Source organism: Pipistrellus hanaki, assembly GCF_964339955.1.
Source record: "Pipistrellus hanaki genome assembly, chromosome: 2".
Lineage (NCBI taxonomy): Eukaryota > Metazoa > Chordata > Mammalia > Chiroptera > Vespertilionidae > Pipistrellus > Pipistrellus hanaki.
Window position 1 is genome coordinate 177785647 of NC_140504.1, and position 18593 is coordinate 177804239.

Here is an 18593-nt window from a genome sequence, read left to right on the forward strand (position 1 = left end):
GGGTCAAGCACAGCCTATCCATGTTTCTCTCTGCCCCCCTCCGCCCTTCACCCTCAGCCCCATTCTCCACGTGGCCTGTGTCCTTTGGGTCACTGCGTGCTGGCTGCTGGAGAGCTGGACACAGCCGCCCAGAGCTGGGGCCTGTGAGGTGGAGCTCCCAGATCCTCTCCACGGCCTGTGGCTCAGCTCAGGGCTGTCTGCCTTGCCAATGGCCAGGCCTGGCTTGTGCCTGCCTAGCACAGGGCATGAGCATTGAGGAAGGCCTTTTCCTGCCACCAGGATATGCTGCTTCCGGCCACACCAGCCATCCCAGTCTCATGGGGACTTCCCAGGGTCTCTCTGTCTCTCAGAAGCTCTAGCTTCCCCCACCCTTGATTTCCTCCACAGGAACGTGGGCCATATACCAAGACGATGCCCCCACCTGCCAGGACTTCTCCTCCTCAGAAGGCAGTGGGGGTTTACACTTACAGTAGTAGTTTCTCCCTGTCATACATGCATTTGTATCTTCAGAGAAGAAAACCTTAAAAATTGGATAGCGCATTGTTCTCTGCAGGAGGGTGGGATCCTGGAGTACTTTTACTTTCTCACTGTATTCTATGCTCTTTGGATACTTCACGGAGAATGTACTTCACTTTTGTTTTTACTTTAAGTTTTTAAGTAATACATGAATAATTAAAAATATAAATAAATAACAAAAATAGCAATACATAATAATAAATGGATAAATGCGATTACAAATCATTCCAAAGCCCATTCTCATTTTTAAAAATTTATACTATACGCCTGACCTGCTCCGTTGGTTGAGCTCTGTCCTGTACACCAAAAGGTGGCTGAATTGATACCCAGTCAGGGCACAAGACCAGGTTCCAGGTTTGATCTCCAGTCGGGCACCTATGGAAGGCAGCCTATCCATGTTTCTCCCTCCCCTTCTCCCCCCACTTCCCCCCTAACCCCCCCCCACCCCCCCCCACCCCCCCCACCCCCCCACCCCGCCCCGCTTCGCCCTCCTTCCCATCCTCTCTCTAAGCACGCCCTCGGGTGAGGATTAAAAAAAATAAAAATTCATATAATACATATAGAGCAAAAGGCTTCCCTCAAATTCCTCTGCCATTCTGAATTCCTTCCCCAGAGGAAAAACACTGATACTCTTTAGAATTGGATTCTCCCAGATGTTTTATATGCATTTAAATACAAATGTACATAAAGAGGTAGATGGCTGTGTCTTTGGGACTCTATTTGCATAAGTGCGATCCTACTGTTCTTATTTGTATCGCGCTTTTTTTTTTTTTTTTTTTTTTAACCAAATGTGTGTTGAAGATCTTTCCCTGTCGGTACATCTAGAAGTACCTCGTCCTCCCCTATCAGCTGCGTGATGTTTCAGAGCACGGCGTGGCAGAGCTGATTTCACAGTTCCTCTATTGAAGGACATTTCAGTTGTTTCCCGTTTTGTTTTGTTTTTCTATTACAAGCAGTGCTTTGATAAACATCTCCGCGCGCTTCTCTTTATGGTCGTGTAGCCGTGTTTTTTCTAGGATGGATAATGAGTCACAGAATTGCTAGGTTGGAGGGCCTGTGCACTTTTAATTTTAAGAGATGCTACTGAATTACTTTTATAACCAGCGAAAGCCACTAGCCATAAAGAACGAAACAAAACGGCCCTGATTCCCCCATCCCTGCCTCCCCGGCAGAACAATGTGGGAATGGATGCTCAAGTGGCCGGCACTTCAGTGTTCGCTAAACCACCAGCTGGCGTGACGGACCCCCCTCCCTCCTGCCCGCACCCTGCCACTCCGCCTCACTACTCCCCTGTCCTCCCCGCAGGTTCAGCCCTTACGAGTGGTACGATGCTCACCCCTGCAACTCTGGCTCCGAGGTGGTGGAAAACAACTTCACGCTGCTGAACAGCTTCTGGTTCGGAATGGGGTCTCTGATGCAGCAAGGTACGTGCCCCCTCCCCAGGGGGGGTCTCCACTCCCCAGGGGACGTCTCCTCCCTGGGGGAGGCTCAGCCTTTATGGAGTCAGCAGAGTCAGCCTCAGACCTGCTGAGCCATCACAGGGTTGGCGACACCTGGACACCAGGTGTGTGTCCTTGCCCCAGGGCCCCACCCTTCACCACTGCTGTTTCTGGGCCAGCTCAAGCTCTAGGCTTAAAGCAGATAAGCTGCCCCCACCCATGTCGTGCAGGGCTCATCCTCAGCTCCTCCTGCTCCAACTGAGGTGGACATAGAGCATCCTTCTTACTGAGGCTGACCCACCGATGGCCTCACCACCATAGCATCGGGCTGAACAAAGTTGGGCTGAGGAGGGGAAGAGTGGAGGCAGGGAAGTGGATGGGAGGTCGATGGGAGGCCATTGCAGGAAAGAGATAGTGAGATCTGACCTGGAGCAGTGGCCATGGGGGTAAAAGGCAGAGATGGACTGAGAGGATGCCAGGATGCAGCAGGAACAGGGCTCCGTGACGCCTGGCTGTGGGGAGCCAGGGAAGAGGAAGGGTCATGGCTGAGGTTGGACTTCAGCCTGAACACATGAGAGGTGGGATACGTGGAAGGACACGGGTCCTTACATCCTGTGGAGAGAGGGCCGTGAACCTGGCCCTGGGCTGGTGGCCCACCCTCTGGAAACAGGTACAGCTGCCCACATATCTCAGAAAGCAGAGCGTCTGCTCCGGCTTCGAGGATGTGGGAAGAAACACCCTGGGCTGGAGGTGGCACCGGGAACGGGGTCCCCCAGCAAACACCCTCAGGGGGAATGTGTGCCCATTGCTTCTGCCTATCAGTTCAGAGCCTCGTATCTTAGGAAATGGGGGAACCCAAATCTCTAGGGGACATCGGGTGACAAGGGAGCATGGCTCAGAGGGAAGAGGATCCCAAGAAAATGTCCTTGTGCCTCACTCATCCCTGTGTATCCTCAAAGCCCAGCACAAGCCCAGGTCCTCAGTAGACATCCACCAGCAAATGCGTAATGGGTGGATGAATGAGTGAGTGAATGGTATTATCCAATGGGTCCTGAGTGCCCACTACCTGCCAAGCCCTGTGCTGAGCGCTTGAATGAAGAAGGATGAGGAAAGATAAATACTGCACCTGCCCCCTCCCCGATGATTTTCCATCCATGATAGAGCCTGGGGTAGGGACTTGGGCCTGGGTAGGGGTCCAACAGAGTCTGGCAAAGCGCTCCAAGCAAATAACTAAGTCATTCTTCCCTTGGGGGCAGCATTAGCCCTCCAGCCTGGGGGAGGGCCAGGCAGGTGGGGCTGGGGCAGGGGGGGAGGAGGGAGGAGGCGAGGTGCTGGTTGGTGAGGAAGCTAAGGAGCTGGTGGGAAGTGACAGGCAGCTCTCAAGGGAAGTGCCTCGAGCTGTCCCCGCTATTAATGAGTGTCCTGAAGCCTCACCTTGCTTCTTCGTCCATCATCTTTGCGCAGTGACAGTTGGGAAAGACCTGGAAACCCCTCAGTGCAGTAATAGCCTCTCTTCTTCGTCTCCCGCTGCTATTCAAAGCCCTGGCCCCTTGTGTATTCCCACAAGGTTTTCATTAAGAGGGAGAAAAATAGTTGTGTATTTGAAAACCTCTCCCTTGAGTGATTTCTTTGATAAAGAAAAAAAAAATCATCCATATCAAAGCAGACGCTTTTCAGATGGCAGGTCCAAATATTCTGAAAAGTTCAGGAGTCACTTGCTATTTAAATCTCTTGAAAGCCGCCCAGTTAATTACTTCAGTTAGAAGGTTTCGTCTAAATTGTGCTCCACACCCAAGGTCGGGGAGGAAGAGTTATCTATTTCTGCAAAGAGCTTCAAAAAATGTTGATTTTCTCTTCCTGCAAAGCCCCGCATAGCAATCTTGTATTTGTATACCAATTGTATTTCCAACACAATTTCTCCTCAAATTATATCATCGCAGAATCACAGTATTTGTGTGAGGCTGGGAAGAGGAGGGAGGTGCTTTGCAGAGTCTCAGAGAGGGGAGATGTCTGGCCCAAGATCATGCAGAGAGTCAGGAACAGAATTCACTACAGATCTTAAGGGTCCTGACTCCCAGGTGTTCAGAACCTAGGGCCATCCAGGGGCCCGTGGACATGCATCAGAGGGTCCGGCAGGCCTGTGAAATGCTGCGCATGTGCCTGCGGTTCTAGAGCAGCAGTTCTTACATTTCAGCCTGATGGGAATCACCTGGAGGGCTCATCAAGCCCCGGTGGTGGGGCGCCACCCCTGAGGTTACTGGCTTAGTAAGTCCTGGGACGGGGCCTGCGGATGTGCATTGCTAACGAGTTCCCAGGTGATGCGGATGCTGCTGGCCCAGGGCCCACAGTCTGAGAACACTGGTCAAGGGTAAGGGCCTCGGCTTTCATCCGCTTGTCAGTGGAGTCCCCGACCCAGAGGACCCGAGCAGCCCTGGTCTGGTCAGAGGTCACCTGTCTCTTCCCTTCTCCCAGGGTCTGAACTGATGCCCAAAGCCCTGTCCACACGCATCATCGGTGGCATCTGGTGGTTCTTCACTCTCATCATCATCTCCTCCTACACGGCCAACCTGGCTGCCTTTCTGACCGTGGAACGCATGGAATCGCCCATCGACTCTGCGGATGACCTGGCCAAGCAAACCAAAATCGAGTATGGGGCCGTCAAGGACGGGGCCACCATGACCTTCTTCAAGGTGAGGCCCTCTCCCTCCCGCTGTAGCACCACAAGCTGACCCTTTACTGGCCTTCCCTCACCACACAGAACCGGGGCCAGAAATCCCCAGGGTTTTGTCCCTCCCTCTTGGGGATCATTAACTTTTGAGGGTGATGGTGATGTGGCCACCTGGCTTGGTCCCATCATAGATCTAGAAGTTTCCATGCCTGGGACAAGCAGTGTGAGCGTGCATTATTTCCTTAAATCATCCGAGGGCAGGTGGGGAGACGGGGTTGGAGGAGGAAGTGAGGCCAGATGCAAAAACAGGCCCCAGGGCCAGTGGCATCCTGGCCCTTGACTTTGAGTCTCAGTGGCATCCACCTCCTCCATGAGACTGGCCTGGGCTTGCAGTGAGCTCTTCCGCACTTAGACGGCAGCAGGGGGCACGTCCTCCTCTATTCCTTGGAAGAGAGTGTTTACAAACATTCCTTAGCGTGTTACACTCTAAGAATACTCGTGTCTAGAAAAAGCCACTGTCGCCTGCTCGGGTTACTGCTCTCATGGGAATCTGGCCATGACTCTGCTGCCCCTCCTGCTTTGTAAGGTGATGGCTCAGTTCCCAATGTTTTTACACCTTCTGCTAGAGTAGCGGAGGGTTAACAGACTGACCCTGAAAATCAGTAGCTGTAAATGTTTTCTGGAAATTAAAGTGATCATAACGACAGCTACCACCACCGAGAGCTCACAGCGAGCCAGGCGCTGTGCTAAACGGTTGCCTCATTTAACCTTCATGACAAATCCTGTGAGTGGGTACTACTTCCACTCTACTCATGTGGAAACTGAGGCTCAGAGTAGTTAAGTGACTTGTCCAAGCACTCACAGCTGAAGAAGCCAGATGCTGACCCAGGTCTACCTTCCTCCAAGGCCCATGGTTTAGATCAGTGGTCAGCAAACTCATTAGTCAACAGAGCCAAATATCAACAGTACAACGATTGAAATTTCTTTAGAGAGCCAAAAACCAACTTCTGCGCATGGGCCATGAAGTTTTAATCGCACTGTATGTGTGCATCCGCACATGGTATTTTGTGTAAGAGCCACACTCAAGGGGCCAAAGAGCCACATGTGGCTCTCGAGCCGCAGTTTGCCGACCACTGATTTAGGCCATGGCTCTCAGACTTGAGTGTGCATCCAAATCACCGGGAAGGCTGGGCAAACCCAGGTTTCTGGGCAAACCTAGAGTTTCTGGGTCAGGGGGCCCAGGGTGGGGCCATGTGCATTCCTAACAAGTTCGCAGGAAATGCTGCTCGTCCAAGGACCATACTTTGAGAACCACTATCCCAACTATTTCTCAGAAAAGGTCAGGATTTGGGACTCTGGGGCTATAGGTCCATTTGTTCATTCATTTCTGTATTAGCTATTCTCGATCAGTCTGAAAGTCTGGGGTATGTCCCTTTCCTCTGGGACCTGGCTCCCCAGCCCCACACCAGCCCTTGCCTCCTTCCAGGCTAATCCTCTGAGTGAAGGATTGAGCCTCCAATGGGGCCTGAGTGAGGAGGGAAGAAGAGGTTGGTGGGAAAGCCTTCTGCCTCCTGGGCACTGGAGCCCCACCGGGACTCTGTCCCACCCCTACTCCCCCGCTCCCTCCTTGAGGATGGAAGCACCTGCTTAGGGAAGAGAAAAGGGGGAGGAAAGGAGCTGCTGTCTCAGATCTTGCTCCTGCCACTGTGAAACGGCAGGCGTGGCCTTCCTCAGAGGGCACTTCCATGTATTTAGAGTGAAGGAAAGAGAAAAGTGTGGTCACAGGCATGTTAGGAGTTCTCTGGGACCCTTTGTTTGTTCATGAGTGTGAGCAGTAGGTGAGCATGTGTTACATTTATGTGTTCATATAGCAATATATAATACATGTATGTGTGCACACTTGTGCCCATGAACAGATTCTGCCTGTGTGGGAGCATGTGTAATTGTGTGTGAATTTGTGTGTACTGGTGAGCATATGTGTATATGTATCTCTGTGACCTGGGTGTGTGGATATGTGCTTATAAATGTCTACAAGTGTGTGCCAGGGTGTCTATATGTATATATGTGTGAAGAATATATGCATGTCCATTTGTTTAAATGTCCCCATGGGTGTGCCTAAATTAGTGTTGAGAGGGAGGATGTGCCTGTGTGTATGTGATTGCTCATGTGTTGTGTAGTGGCCCATTCATGTGTGTATAATAGCTTTTGTGTGCATGTGATGGCCCCTGCATGCATGTGTGTCTACATGTGTTGTAATGGTCCATATATGAGTGTGTATGTATGCATGTGTGTGTGCGTGTGCCTGCTCGTGCCTCTCCTCAGGCTGTGGCCCAGCCCTTTGACTGTGCCAGAGCATTCCTCATGCATTACTCATGAGCGCGTCTCCAAGCAGGGCTCCCGATCAAAGGGAAGCAGCATAAATAAGGCCAGTGCAGGCTCATTGCCGCTGATTGGATGGCCTTGCCTGCCTCCATTCTAAGATGCTCAGATTGGCTTCCCAGAACCTAGTCCCAGCTCCCCACTGAGCCGCTGTCCTCGGCATCAAGCAGCACCTCCTGCAGCCCGCTCTGCCCTCATCCACCTTCTCTGCAAATGGCACAGGGAGGAGGACAGTGGAGGGACTCAGATGCTGCCACCCAGCTGAGATGCTGGGCTCAAGGGCCTGTCCTCATCAGGGCCTTCGGCCAGAAACAGCAACTCCAAGTCCCCCAGCAGGACCAACTCCACTTCCTTCCTCTCGGATCCCCAATTAATTCCTCCTGAAGTCCAACTTCCTGTCTCCTGCTTTAATGCTCTCCTTGTCCAGGCTCCCGTCTTGGCAGCAGCAGTGGGACTGCTATGTAGCTGAGAGGACCCAAGTGTGGATACATTAGCCCCGCCCCACATGAGAAGCAGAAAGCACACAGCTCCCTCCCTGAAGATCCCTGGACAAACTTATTCTTCCTGCCCCTCTTCCCTCCATAGTCACACCTCCCCATCCCAGGTCAGGCTATGGCCTCATGGTCACTCCCACGTTAGAGCTGGAAGAAAACCTGAGTTTAACCTAGAGAAACAGAGGGGCTGGGTGATTGGCCCACGATCACACAGCGGATTGGTGGCGGAACTGGGATGTGAGGCCGGATGTTCTCTCTGCGCACGATGTGCCCTCTCTCACACCCACTTTGGGCTCTTCTTCTGGAGGGGTTGTGCCTCCCTTGCCCGTGAGTGGACATGGCCAGGTTGGCACTGGGTTTGAACAGGGGTCAGTGCCAGAAGTACACACAGGACGTCTAGGAGACGTTGAATAATAACATTTATTGAGCACTTACTAGGTGCCAGGCAATGTCACAGCACTTTGCCTGTACAGTGCTCCCCCTTATTCACAGGGACACATTCCAAGACCCCCAGCGGATGTCTGAAACCACAGATAGTACAGAACCCTGTATGTACTATGATTTTTCCTGGTCATGCATGTAATTTACAGCTTCTCTTGGGCATATCCAAATTGGTAGCATCACTACTCGTGCGCTTTGGGGCCATTAGTAAGCAAAATAAGGATTACTTAACCACAAGCACTGCAACCACGTGACAGTGGGTCTGATCACTGGGACGGCCACTAAGTGACTACCTGGAGCCTATGCAGCGTGCGTGTATGGGATGACTCATGTTCTGCACAGGACGGAGCAGGAACGCTCGCGATTTCATCACACCACTCAGAACGATATGCACTCTAAAAAGTACGCGTTACTTATTTATGGAGTTTTCCACTTAATGTTTTAGGACCATGGTTGACCATGGGTAACTGAAACCGCGGATAAGGGAGGACTATTGTTTTCACTCATGTCGTTCTCTCAACAGTGTTAGAAGGTCAGAGCTGTTGTTATCGCCTCCATCTTGCACGGGATGAAAGCAGCCTCAGAAATTAACCTGATTAATACTGGCTTGCCCAGCATCAAGCAAGTGAAAGGCAGAGCTGGGATTTGAACCCAAGCCCCTCTGGCTCTAGTGCCTGTGCTCTTAGTCATTGTGTCCATAGAACCTCCCTGAAGAGCCAGGCAGTCCAGGAGTCAGTTGGGCAAGAGTGAAGCCACTGTCCATTGAGCCAGATCCCCAGCCTAGAACAGTTGCTCAAATAATAAATGAGACCGTCTATCTGATAGCCGTGTGTGTGTGTGTGTGTGTGTATGTGTGTGTGTGTGTGTTTTCATATGTGCCCTTGTTGAATTAAAGGATGGAGTTAAAAGATGACAGGAGCTGAGTGGGGCAAATGCAGGAGGCCTGTTGAGGGCAGGAACAGAGCAGGGGGCACCCCTGAGTGTCTCAGAGTCCAGGGCAGATGAACTTCAGTGCTGAGGTTAACCTGTGTTCCTGCTTAGGCTGCAAACCACCTTACAAAGCACCCGAACAGAGAGTAGAACTCCGTGGGGAGAACCCATTCATTCCTGTTCAAAGACAACAGCAGGAAGTGGGGTGTGGGGCTCTCTCCGGGGAGCTCCCCTCCCCCACCCTGCAGCCCAGGAGACGCATGGCTGGAGGCGGCCCCATCATTCCAAAGGAAACTTCATTTGAAGAGTTGTCAGGGGTGGCGGACATCACAAACGGCATCTCCTGTGTTGGAAGAGGAAAATTAATTAGGAGATGAAACGGGAGGCCTTTGAAAGCACCGGTTGGCTGGAACAATATATAGGCAAAGTGTAAAGGAGAACGCTGGGGAAGCGGGCTCTCAGCGGGAGGGCGGGGCAGCTGGGAAGGGAGACGCTATCAGAAGACAGCTTCTCCCAAGAGTGAGCCCTCCTTGGTGTTGGGGCGGGGGAGGCACAGCACATGGGGGTGGGAGAGCCGCTTCGGAAAGGGGTGGGAGCTAAGGGCCATGAGTTTCAGGCTCTCTCAGTCCCTGGCATTGCCAATCCCTCCCCCTTGTGCAGCCTTGCCCCGTCCCAGCACCCGGAGCCTGGCAGGCGCTGGAAGAGGCCATTCAGTCCACCACCCCCACCCCCTTCGGCTGTTTGGCACTCTTTGAGCTGAGGGCTCAGAGGCACTCCCTGGCCTCCGCATCCGTTTCTACCGTTCTGTCTGCCTGCCTCTCTGATGGTGCCTTCTCCCTGTTTTCCATCCATTGTAGGGTGGGAAGACCAAAATGCAATGGCCAGGCGGAGCTTGGTGGGGTGCCCTGGCACAGTCAAGTCTCATCAGTCTTAAAGTCAGACAGACCAGAATTGGAGTCCTGGGTGTTGTCTCTTCTGGGTGGCCCTGGGCAAGTCACATCACTTCTCTGAGCCTGAATTTACTCACGTGGGTGACATGGATACTGATTCCCACCATATTGCCATTAGCAAGAGGATTCAATGAGCTGCCGCGGTGCAGTGGTTAGCGCAGTGCCAGCCACACAGGAACACATAAGTCCCAGTCTCTCTCCTCTGGATGTTGCTCTAATTGGCTAGCCCAGCCGATGGGGAAGCAGGCTGGACCCTTTTCTCCTATTGCCCCAAAGTCCCAAAAGCACATTGGAAGGAGTCCAGGCAGGGGACACCTGGAGACTTTCCATTCTCCCAGGTCCTTCAGGACTGGGCCTCTGTCACAGGATGGCCATCTGCCTCTGCACAGAGCTAAGCACTTGAGGGGGTACCCACAGGTCAGAACAGAGCAGAGCCAGGGTGGGCAGAGGAGCAGCGGCAGGTGCAGGGGGAGGGCCAATAATGCTGGCTGTGGTTGAAAACTCTCAGTTACTGAGGACCTCTCTGTGCCTTAGTTTTCTCATCTATGAAATGGGTGTAATAATAGTGCCCATCTCCTATAGTTACTGAGGTGATTAAATGGGAGAATTCACATAAACAGCTTGGAACTGTGCCCGACACAGCACATGTGTCATAAGCACTATTTTGATTGTTGATTGTTGATTTTTGGAACCGGTGATACACAGGCCTCTTCAGCCACGGAGATCTTTGCATTTAAAAAAACTCACATTTCCAGCTTCTTGAAAATGTGAAAGACGGCGCATCCCAGAGCCGGCTCTTCCATGAAGCAACAATTGTCAGAGCTGAGAGCCGGTAGCTCTCTCCAGTTTATCAAAATTCCGCTCAGCATTCTTCACTTATTACAATGCCATGTGCGGCTCCTGTCAGCATTGGCTGAGTATTGTGTCATTATGGTCTAGAGCAACTCTGTACTGCAGAAGTTATTGTCCCCAATTTCTAGGTGTGAAAGAGAATTAAAGAGCCTTAAAGAAGATAATGATTCCAGGCACTTATTGAGCACCTCATGGGCCAGGCTCTGTGCTAAGCTAACCCCCATCTTACAGATGTGCAAAGTGAGGCTCAGAGATGTGCTGTCACTTGCCTGTGGTTACTGAAGGAGCTGGCATTTAAAACCAGAGTTCATACCGTGGAGCTGACCCCTCCCACCACCACCTCCACCACCTCCACGCCTGTCTGCAGCCCTCGCCTCCTGACTCCCCCCCTTCAGGGCCCAGCCTGCAGCCCCACACGGGCAAGCTTGGGGGGCACGTGCAGACAACAGGGGCTGTTGCTAGGCAGCCAGGACAGAGGAAACGGGGGGAGGGGTGGTCAGCAGTCTGACCTCGCCAGGGCAGGCAGATGCAGCGGACTTAGGGAGACCTCCTGGTTCCCACAGAAATAAGCCAAGAGACATGATTAACTGCTCGAGTAGGAAGAGCCGATGAAGCCAAAGACTCCACACCAGGGATAAGAAAGCTAATTACTATGGGAAAGGTCTCCTTTCCACACTCCAGTCTCACATGGAATCACATGAATCCCCGGGATTCAGCTTCCTTCAGAACCGATATATTTATATATGTACACGTACGTACATTTTCTTGTACAGAAATGTTAAATCCTCAAGATGAAGTATCTTCGGTCGGGGAAAATCAATTTACTCCTTTGAGGCGGCAGCGATTGAAAGTCGTGAGCCTGAAACTTACTTTCTTGCCAATTTTACTGATAAAAAAGTCTCTTCATCCTGGCACAGCTCCCTGAATGGCTGCTCCAAACAATCCCATTAATTGATTTGAGTGACTGGCCCTGAAGCAAGGCTTATTAAGGCTCCCAGCGGGGCTGGGGGGGGCGGGGGGCAGGATGACTCTGGTGCCATAGGTGTGTGAGACTCCATTCCCCGGAAGTGACCACCACTCAGTCCAGTGATAGGAGCTCAGGCCTCTGGTGGCTGGGCCCAGGGAGATGGGACAGAGGCCTGAGATTCCGGGAGGGACCCTACATGCATCCATGCATGTCTCAGACATGCCAGAGGGAAGCTTTTCAGGGATGTGTCTGGAATCACAGATTCACAGGACAGATCAGAGCGTAAGGGGGGACAAGGACCATGAGTGGGGGTGTTTGCGACGGGGACCCAAGATATAGGACAAGCACAGTGGGTGGGCATGCTAGGGAAGTGGATTCAAACCCTCTGCCTAACGGTGGCCAAGGCGGTAACTTTGCTGACACTGGGGCTGGCAGAGAAGAGCCTCTTCCTGCCTTATTGTCACTTCTCACCTTCACTGGCCAAGCTCTCTGGTGTCCTTTCCCATCTTCCTCATTCTGTTCCTTTACCCACGGAGGCTTTCATGTGTCTTTTCAAAAAGCCTATCGCCTCCACACTCCCTCAAACCCCCAACAGAAGTGTTGTCTCCTTTTACGGTTAGTGTGACTGGAAAGAGCCTGTGTCTTGATGACAGACAAGCGTATGTATAGGAGGAATGGGGTGTTGGAGGGAGGATGCAGGGAGGAGTTTGCAGAATCAGGAGAAGCTCTTGCTATATTCTGAGACACAGGAATAGGGCAGGACTTCTTGGATGTTTCATTGTCAAGTTACTTCTGCCAGGCTTGAGATTTTATCAGTGGCTGACTATGTGCACAGGAGAGAGAGTGGGTAATATGGGTGAGGTGGAGAGGTGGATGGACAGATAGCTAACTAGATGGATGAATGGAAGGGTAAATAGGTAAAAAGTTAGGGGGTGGTCAGATAGTTGGTTGAATAAATTAGTGTATAAATAGTGTGTGAGCAAATGGATGAGAACATGAACATGATAAAGGAGGATATGATGGATGGATGGATGGATGGATGGATGGATGGATGGATAGCTGGCTAGATGGTTGAATGGAAGGGTAAATAGGTAAAAAGCTAGGCGGGTGGTCGGATAGTTAGTTGAGTAAATTAGTGTATAGATAGTGTGTGAGCAAATGGATGAGAACATGAACATGATAAAGGTGGGTATGATGGATGGATGGATGGATGGATGGATGGATGGATAGATGGATGGATGGATGGGTAGATGGATTTCATGCATGCACTGGAGGTATAAAGGAGCCCTGGTGCCCAGCTCTGGTAGAAGAAGGAGAACTCAGAAAGCAGGAGGGACCTGGGTGGAAAAGGAGCTGATATGCTGGAGTCACTGAAGGGAGAATAGTGCTTAGTTACCATAACCAGGTGGGTAGAGTATCTGAGGAGTATGTGTAACTGGTAAGCAGGGATGATAGGACTTAGATGGGCTGATTAAAGGAATAGTTAGAATTGATTATCTGAAAAAACAACTATGGGGAACAGAAATAGCTTGTGTGAGTATGTATGTAAGAGAGTGTGTCAGTTATCTATAGCTGTGTAACAAATGACCCAAAAGTCAGTGTCTTAAAACAACATTTATGATCTCACAGACTGTGGTCAGGGTTCAGCATAGCTTGGTTGGGTCCTCTTGATTGGTTGCCTCATGAGCCACATTCAAGGTGTTTCTAACGCTGCTCCACTTCCAAGCTCTGCCACACGGCTGTTGGCAGGATTCAGTTCCTCTGTGGCTGTTCTCCACTGCCCATTGGCTGGAGGCTGCCCTTCATTCCTGGCCATGAGGCTTGCAACTCAGAGCATGGCAGCAGCTTCCATCAGGGCAGCAAGCAGAATGCAAGCAAGATGATAGTTCAGTCTCACCAACCTAATTTCTGAGCGACATCCCATAGCTATGGGGTGGTGAGGGGGGTGGATTTCAAAGTAAGTTTGTCCATCCAGCCCCCATGTAGGGGAAGAGGGTTACACAAGAACATGAGTACCCCGATGGAGATCACTGGAGCCATATAGAAACTTCCTGCCACAGAGAATCTGAGCAGGAAAGGCAACACAGTGGAAAGGACCTGAGGGATAAAAGAAGCTGGAGGGTGGAAGAGTCTGGATATCAGAAATTATCTAGAAAATAAGAAATGTCTGGGGAGTTGGAAGAGCTGGAAATTAGGGATGTATTTAAGGGTAATAGGAGCTCATGGGGGGCATCCATTGGGGCTGCAGGAGAAGCTGAGGTGGAGGAATAGCTGGGCAAATGGACTAGCTGGAGAGCACAGAAGGTCTGGAGGCAAGAGTTGCAAAAGTAAGAGAGTAACTATGGAGGTAGAGTAGCTGAGAGCAGGAAGAGCTGAAAATAGAACAGGCTGAGGCCCGGGAGGAGCTGGGAGCAGCCAGCTTGTAGCTCTGGTGGAACCATTTAAGCTCCAGGCATCTGAGCCCTTCCAGGCCTTTGGCTTTGGGGGCAGATAAACTTGCAGGTGAGGAGGGGCTGCTTGTCTGTGAAGGTGTCCCCAGACCCTGTGCCCAGAAGCTATCACTGGCACTTGACAGTATCTGGGCTCAGGTGGAACTCCAAGTGGGTTCCCCCCTGCTACTTCAGAGGCCTCTCCTCCTCCTGGCAAGCCTGCATCTCCAGGTGCCACTATTAGAGGGGACAGTCCTTATGGAGCTAGGGAGCACCCCACCTCTCCCCACCCCCACTGCCCCGGCTCCTGGAAGTTTCTTCTCCATCTCCTGCCCAGCCCCAGCACCACGCCAGCCTGTCTGAGTACACCCATGCCATCACGCACACCAGAGCTGGGCCGGGTGCCAGTCGGACAAGCTGACATCACAGACAGGCGCAGCCAGACTTGGAAACTGCTGGGTACAATGGGGCCTGCAGAGCCACCTGCTCCCCTGGGTTTAGTGGGGGCAGGGCCGATCCCTGCTCAGAGCAGGCAGCTGGCCGGCACTCAGTTCCCAGGAAGTCTCATGAAGTTCATGCACCCGGTCTGCCCAGTCTCCCCAGGAGCGGGGAACATGCGGTGTCAGCCCCCTCTCCTGGCCCCAGTGCCCTCTGACCCTCCCCAGCCAGGCAGCGCACGCGCAGCAGCCCGCCCACCAGGCCTGGGCCTAGAGATGCTGGTTCTATCTAGGCAGCAGCATCCAGCACAAGGCATTCTGGGGACATGGGGCAGAGGGCCTGCAGACACCTGTTCTGAGGGCTCCCACTCTGCTCCCCATTCTGCTGTTCTCCCCCTGCTTCTCTCTCCCTGAGATGAAGTGCAACCAACAGAAGGCCTCACCCTGGACAAAATCTTCCCCTGAGACACAGCACACAAGAGAGGCCCGCTGTGGTTGAAGTGGGGGGTGGGGGCAAAACCTACCGAGCTTTGCCCCCATCGGCATCCACCTCTCCCTCTCTGCCCTCACGGTAGTTTCTGGAGGCAAGAGTTGCAGAAGTAAGAGGTTAGGAGCATGGACTCTGGAGTCAGGGGGTCTGGATCGCCACTTAGTATCTGAGTGACCTCAGGAAAGTTACTTAGTCATGCCTCAGTTTCCCTATCTGTAAAATGGAGCCAACATACCTGCCTCCTGGGATTGCTGTGACTACTCAGTGAATAAATGTAGTGAAGCCCTTAGGACAGGACCTGCAGATGGAATCTCTCAGTAAATATTAGAGGAAGAAAGTCAGTTTTTTAAAAGTCACTGTGAAAAACACGTTTGCCATGGAAAAGAGCCAAGGGTTTCCAGACGGGGGGCCTGTGTCTGGTTCTTGGCTTTACCACTTCCTGACGGTGAGTTTGGGGAGTGCCCTCCGGGCCCTCCATGTCCACATCTGAGCAGTGGGTGGCACCCCCTCACTCTGAGGGCTGTGGACAGCGCTCCATGCCCTGAGCGCTGCTGGGCAAGGTCCCCAGTAACTGTGCTCAGTAACAGTGTGCATCCCCCTCCCCTACGGCCCAGAAATCCAAGATCTCCACCTTCGAGAAGATGTGGGCCTTCATGAGCAGCAAGCCCTCAGCGCTGGTGAAGAACAACGAGGAGGGCATCCAGAGGACGCTGACCGCCGACTACGCGCTGCTCATGGAGTCCACCACCATCGAGTACGTCACCCAGCGGAACTGCAACCTCACCCAGATCGGGGGCCTCATCGACTCCAAGGGCTATGGCATCGGCACGCCCATGGGTGAGCGGGGGGCTGCATGTGGGGGTCAGGGATCAGGGTTCAGGGGTCGGGCCTGGGTGAGGCCCTCGCATCCGCTCCCACACACAGTCTCCTGATCCCACTCCCAGCTCCTCCCACTGAGCCTGGCGAGATGGCATTTCCTCAGCCCAGAGATTGAGGCAGCCCAGACACAGTGATTCATAAGCAAGACACCCCCCACCCCAAGTAAGGACCCTTCCTCCCAGCCAGGTGCCATATGGAAAGACAGACTCTGGCCATTGGGTGCCCCTTCTATGAGCTGACCAAGAGGGCTGGGTATGGTGGCTGACACCCACCAGGGGCGCAAGAGGTGGCCCGAGCACCGCTGACACACGTCTCCACTTCCCACCAAGGCTCCCCGTACCGGGACAAGATCACCATCGCCATCCTGCAGCTGCAGGAGGAGGACAAGCTGCACATCATGAAGGAGAAGTGGTGGCGGGGCAGTGGCTGCCCCGAGGAGGAGAACAAGGAGGCCAGCGCCCTGGGCATCCAGAAGATCGGGGGCATCTTCATCGTCCTGGCCGCCGGGCTGGTTCTGTCCGTGCTCGTGGCCGTGGGCGAGTTCGTGTACAAGCTCCGCAAGACAGCAGAGCGAGAGCAGGTGAGCCCCAAGCACCTGCACCCCACACCTGCACCGGAAAGGGAGGGAGGGAAGGAGGGAGGGAGACAGACAGGGGACAGGGCTGATGCTGTGCTCACACCTCCTGCGCGCCAGGCCCAAGGTAGTATCTGACCCCATTCCCATCATAGCTAAGGTGCAGACGTCCCGATTTGGCGGGACAGTCCCAATTTTTAACAATTTGTCCCGCATCCCGTGGCATTTTTTAAAAAGTCCCGATTTTTGGAAAGATTCCATATAGAAAGGTGCCATATAGAAAGACAAACTCTGGCCATTGGGTGCCCCTTCTATGAGCTGTTCTGAGGAGGAGAACAAGGAAACCAGCGCCCTGGGCATCCAGAAGATTGGGACTTTTTTAAGATTCTTTCCAAAAATTGGGACTTTTTTAAAAACGCCGCAGGACGCGGGACAAATTGTTAAAAATTGGGACTGTCCCGCCAAAAGCGGGATGTCTGGTCACCTTAATCATAGTCCACCCTGCATCCCACCCAGCAGGAAGCCGGCCAGGCCCACCTCTGCTCCGACTCAGCAGACCTCCCGTCCCTGTCGTTCACGCCAGCCCAAGCCCTGTCCTCTCCAGCCAGACCACGCCCCAGCCTCCGGCCTGGCCTTCCTGCCTCCACACCTCCTCCCTGCCACCCACGCTCCATCCACAGCAGCCGGCGCCATTTAAAACTTCATTCAGACCAGGCCGTTGCCCTGCATAAAACCCTGCTGGGTAATTATGGGAGCTGGGTGACGGTGACACCGGGGCTCATTATCCTGTTCTCTCTCCTTCTGCATGTATTTGGAAATTTCCATAATCAAAAGTTTAAAAGAGAAAAGGGTGAAGAGGGAGGTTCGGCCCAAGCGTTCAAATGGGAGAACCTAGACTCAACCTGTCTGATTAATTCAAGCGTGGCTCTGGGTCCCGGGAGCAAATTGGAATCACAGGAAGAGAGTGTTTTAAGTGCTAATGCCCTGGCCTCGCTCTCGGAGACTCCGCTTTAATTGGTCTGTGGTAGGCCTGGCATTGGCGTCTTAAGAAAGTGTGCGGCGTGGTTTCGGGGAGCACCTGAGTGGGGAAGGCGGCTGTGTGTGTGTGTGTTGGCGGGGGGGGGGGGGGGGGATCGGGGGGCACCGCTCTCCACGAAGCTCAAAGCGACGCCGGGCCAGTGTGGGAAGAGACGGTTGTTAAGTCGTGTGTACAGGGGACCCTTAAAAACAGGCAGCTTTCACATCTGTCCAAAATGAGATAGCATCCTCTGTAACCAGTGAGCCTGCGTCAGCATTGCACCCATAGAAGTGGCCAAGGATACGTGTGGTTATGTTTACAAAAATGTTCATTGAAGTGTTAATTATTTTATAAAGAAAAAGAGGGAAGGAAGGAAGGAAGGAAGGAAGGAAGGAAGGAAGGAAGGAAGGAAGGAAGGAAGGAAGAAAACTAAATGTCCAATAATCAGGAATGGCTAGAAAAAAATTGCATTAAAAAAAAAAACTCTTTAGGAATTTTCATTATAATTGGAATGAGCTCCAAATTCCACCAAAAAGCCTCCAGGATCTGGCCCTGGCCCACCCCCCTGACTTCCTCCCGCCCACCCCACCCCTCTTCTCTGCTGCACACACACATCGGCCTCCTTTTGAGTCCTTAATGTGCCTGACACGCTTCAGCCACGGGCCTTTGCACATGCTGCCCCAGCACTGAAATGACCTCCCCCCGGAGTGCCGTCTTCTCGGCATCCTCTGCTCCTTCGGTTTCAGCTCAAATGTCACCTCTCAAGGTGCCTTCTCACCTGTGGCTACTCCCAAACCCTCTCTGTCCCATTCCACTGCTTTATTCTTAACAACAGTTATCACTGAAATTATTTGCTTACAGGTTTGTTATCTATTTCTCGTCCATCATTAGACCATAAGCTCCCCAAGGACTGGAACCTTACCTGTCATTTTCCCTGCTGTGTGCCTAACACCTAGAATGGTGCCTGGCACACAGTAGGGGCTCAATAACTACTTTCAGAATAGAGAGAGGGAGGTGAGGGTGATGTCAGTGTTTCATGGGGGAGGTCCCACAGCTGGTAAGAGGCAGAGCCAGAATTCAAAGCCAGGTCCCGTTCCCCTGCACAAACAGCCTTGTACAGCTGTCCGGTA

The 18593-nt window shown here is 52.6% G+C and overlaps 1 protein-coding gene across 2 annotated transcripts in view; it reads left to right on the forward strand.

Annotated features, from left to right (window-relative positions):
* Positions 1-18593, forward strand: part of GRIK3 (glutamate ionotropic receptor kainate type subunit 3) — a 196355-nt gene that overhangs the window by 170675 nt on the left and 7087 nt on the right. For both annotated transcript variants that reach the window (XM_084872609.1, XM_084872610.1), the window contains exons 12-15: positions 1822-1940; positions 4428-4645; positions 15607-15829; positions 16201-16451. In XM_084872609.1, the coding sequence (XP_084728735.1) occupies positions 1822-1940; positions 4428-4645; positions 15607-15829; positions 16201-16451 (811 nt within the window). The remainder of the gene's footprint in view (positions 1-1821; positions 1941-4427; positions 4646-15606; positions 15830-16200; positions 16452-18593) is intronic.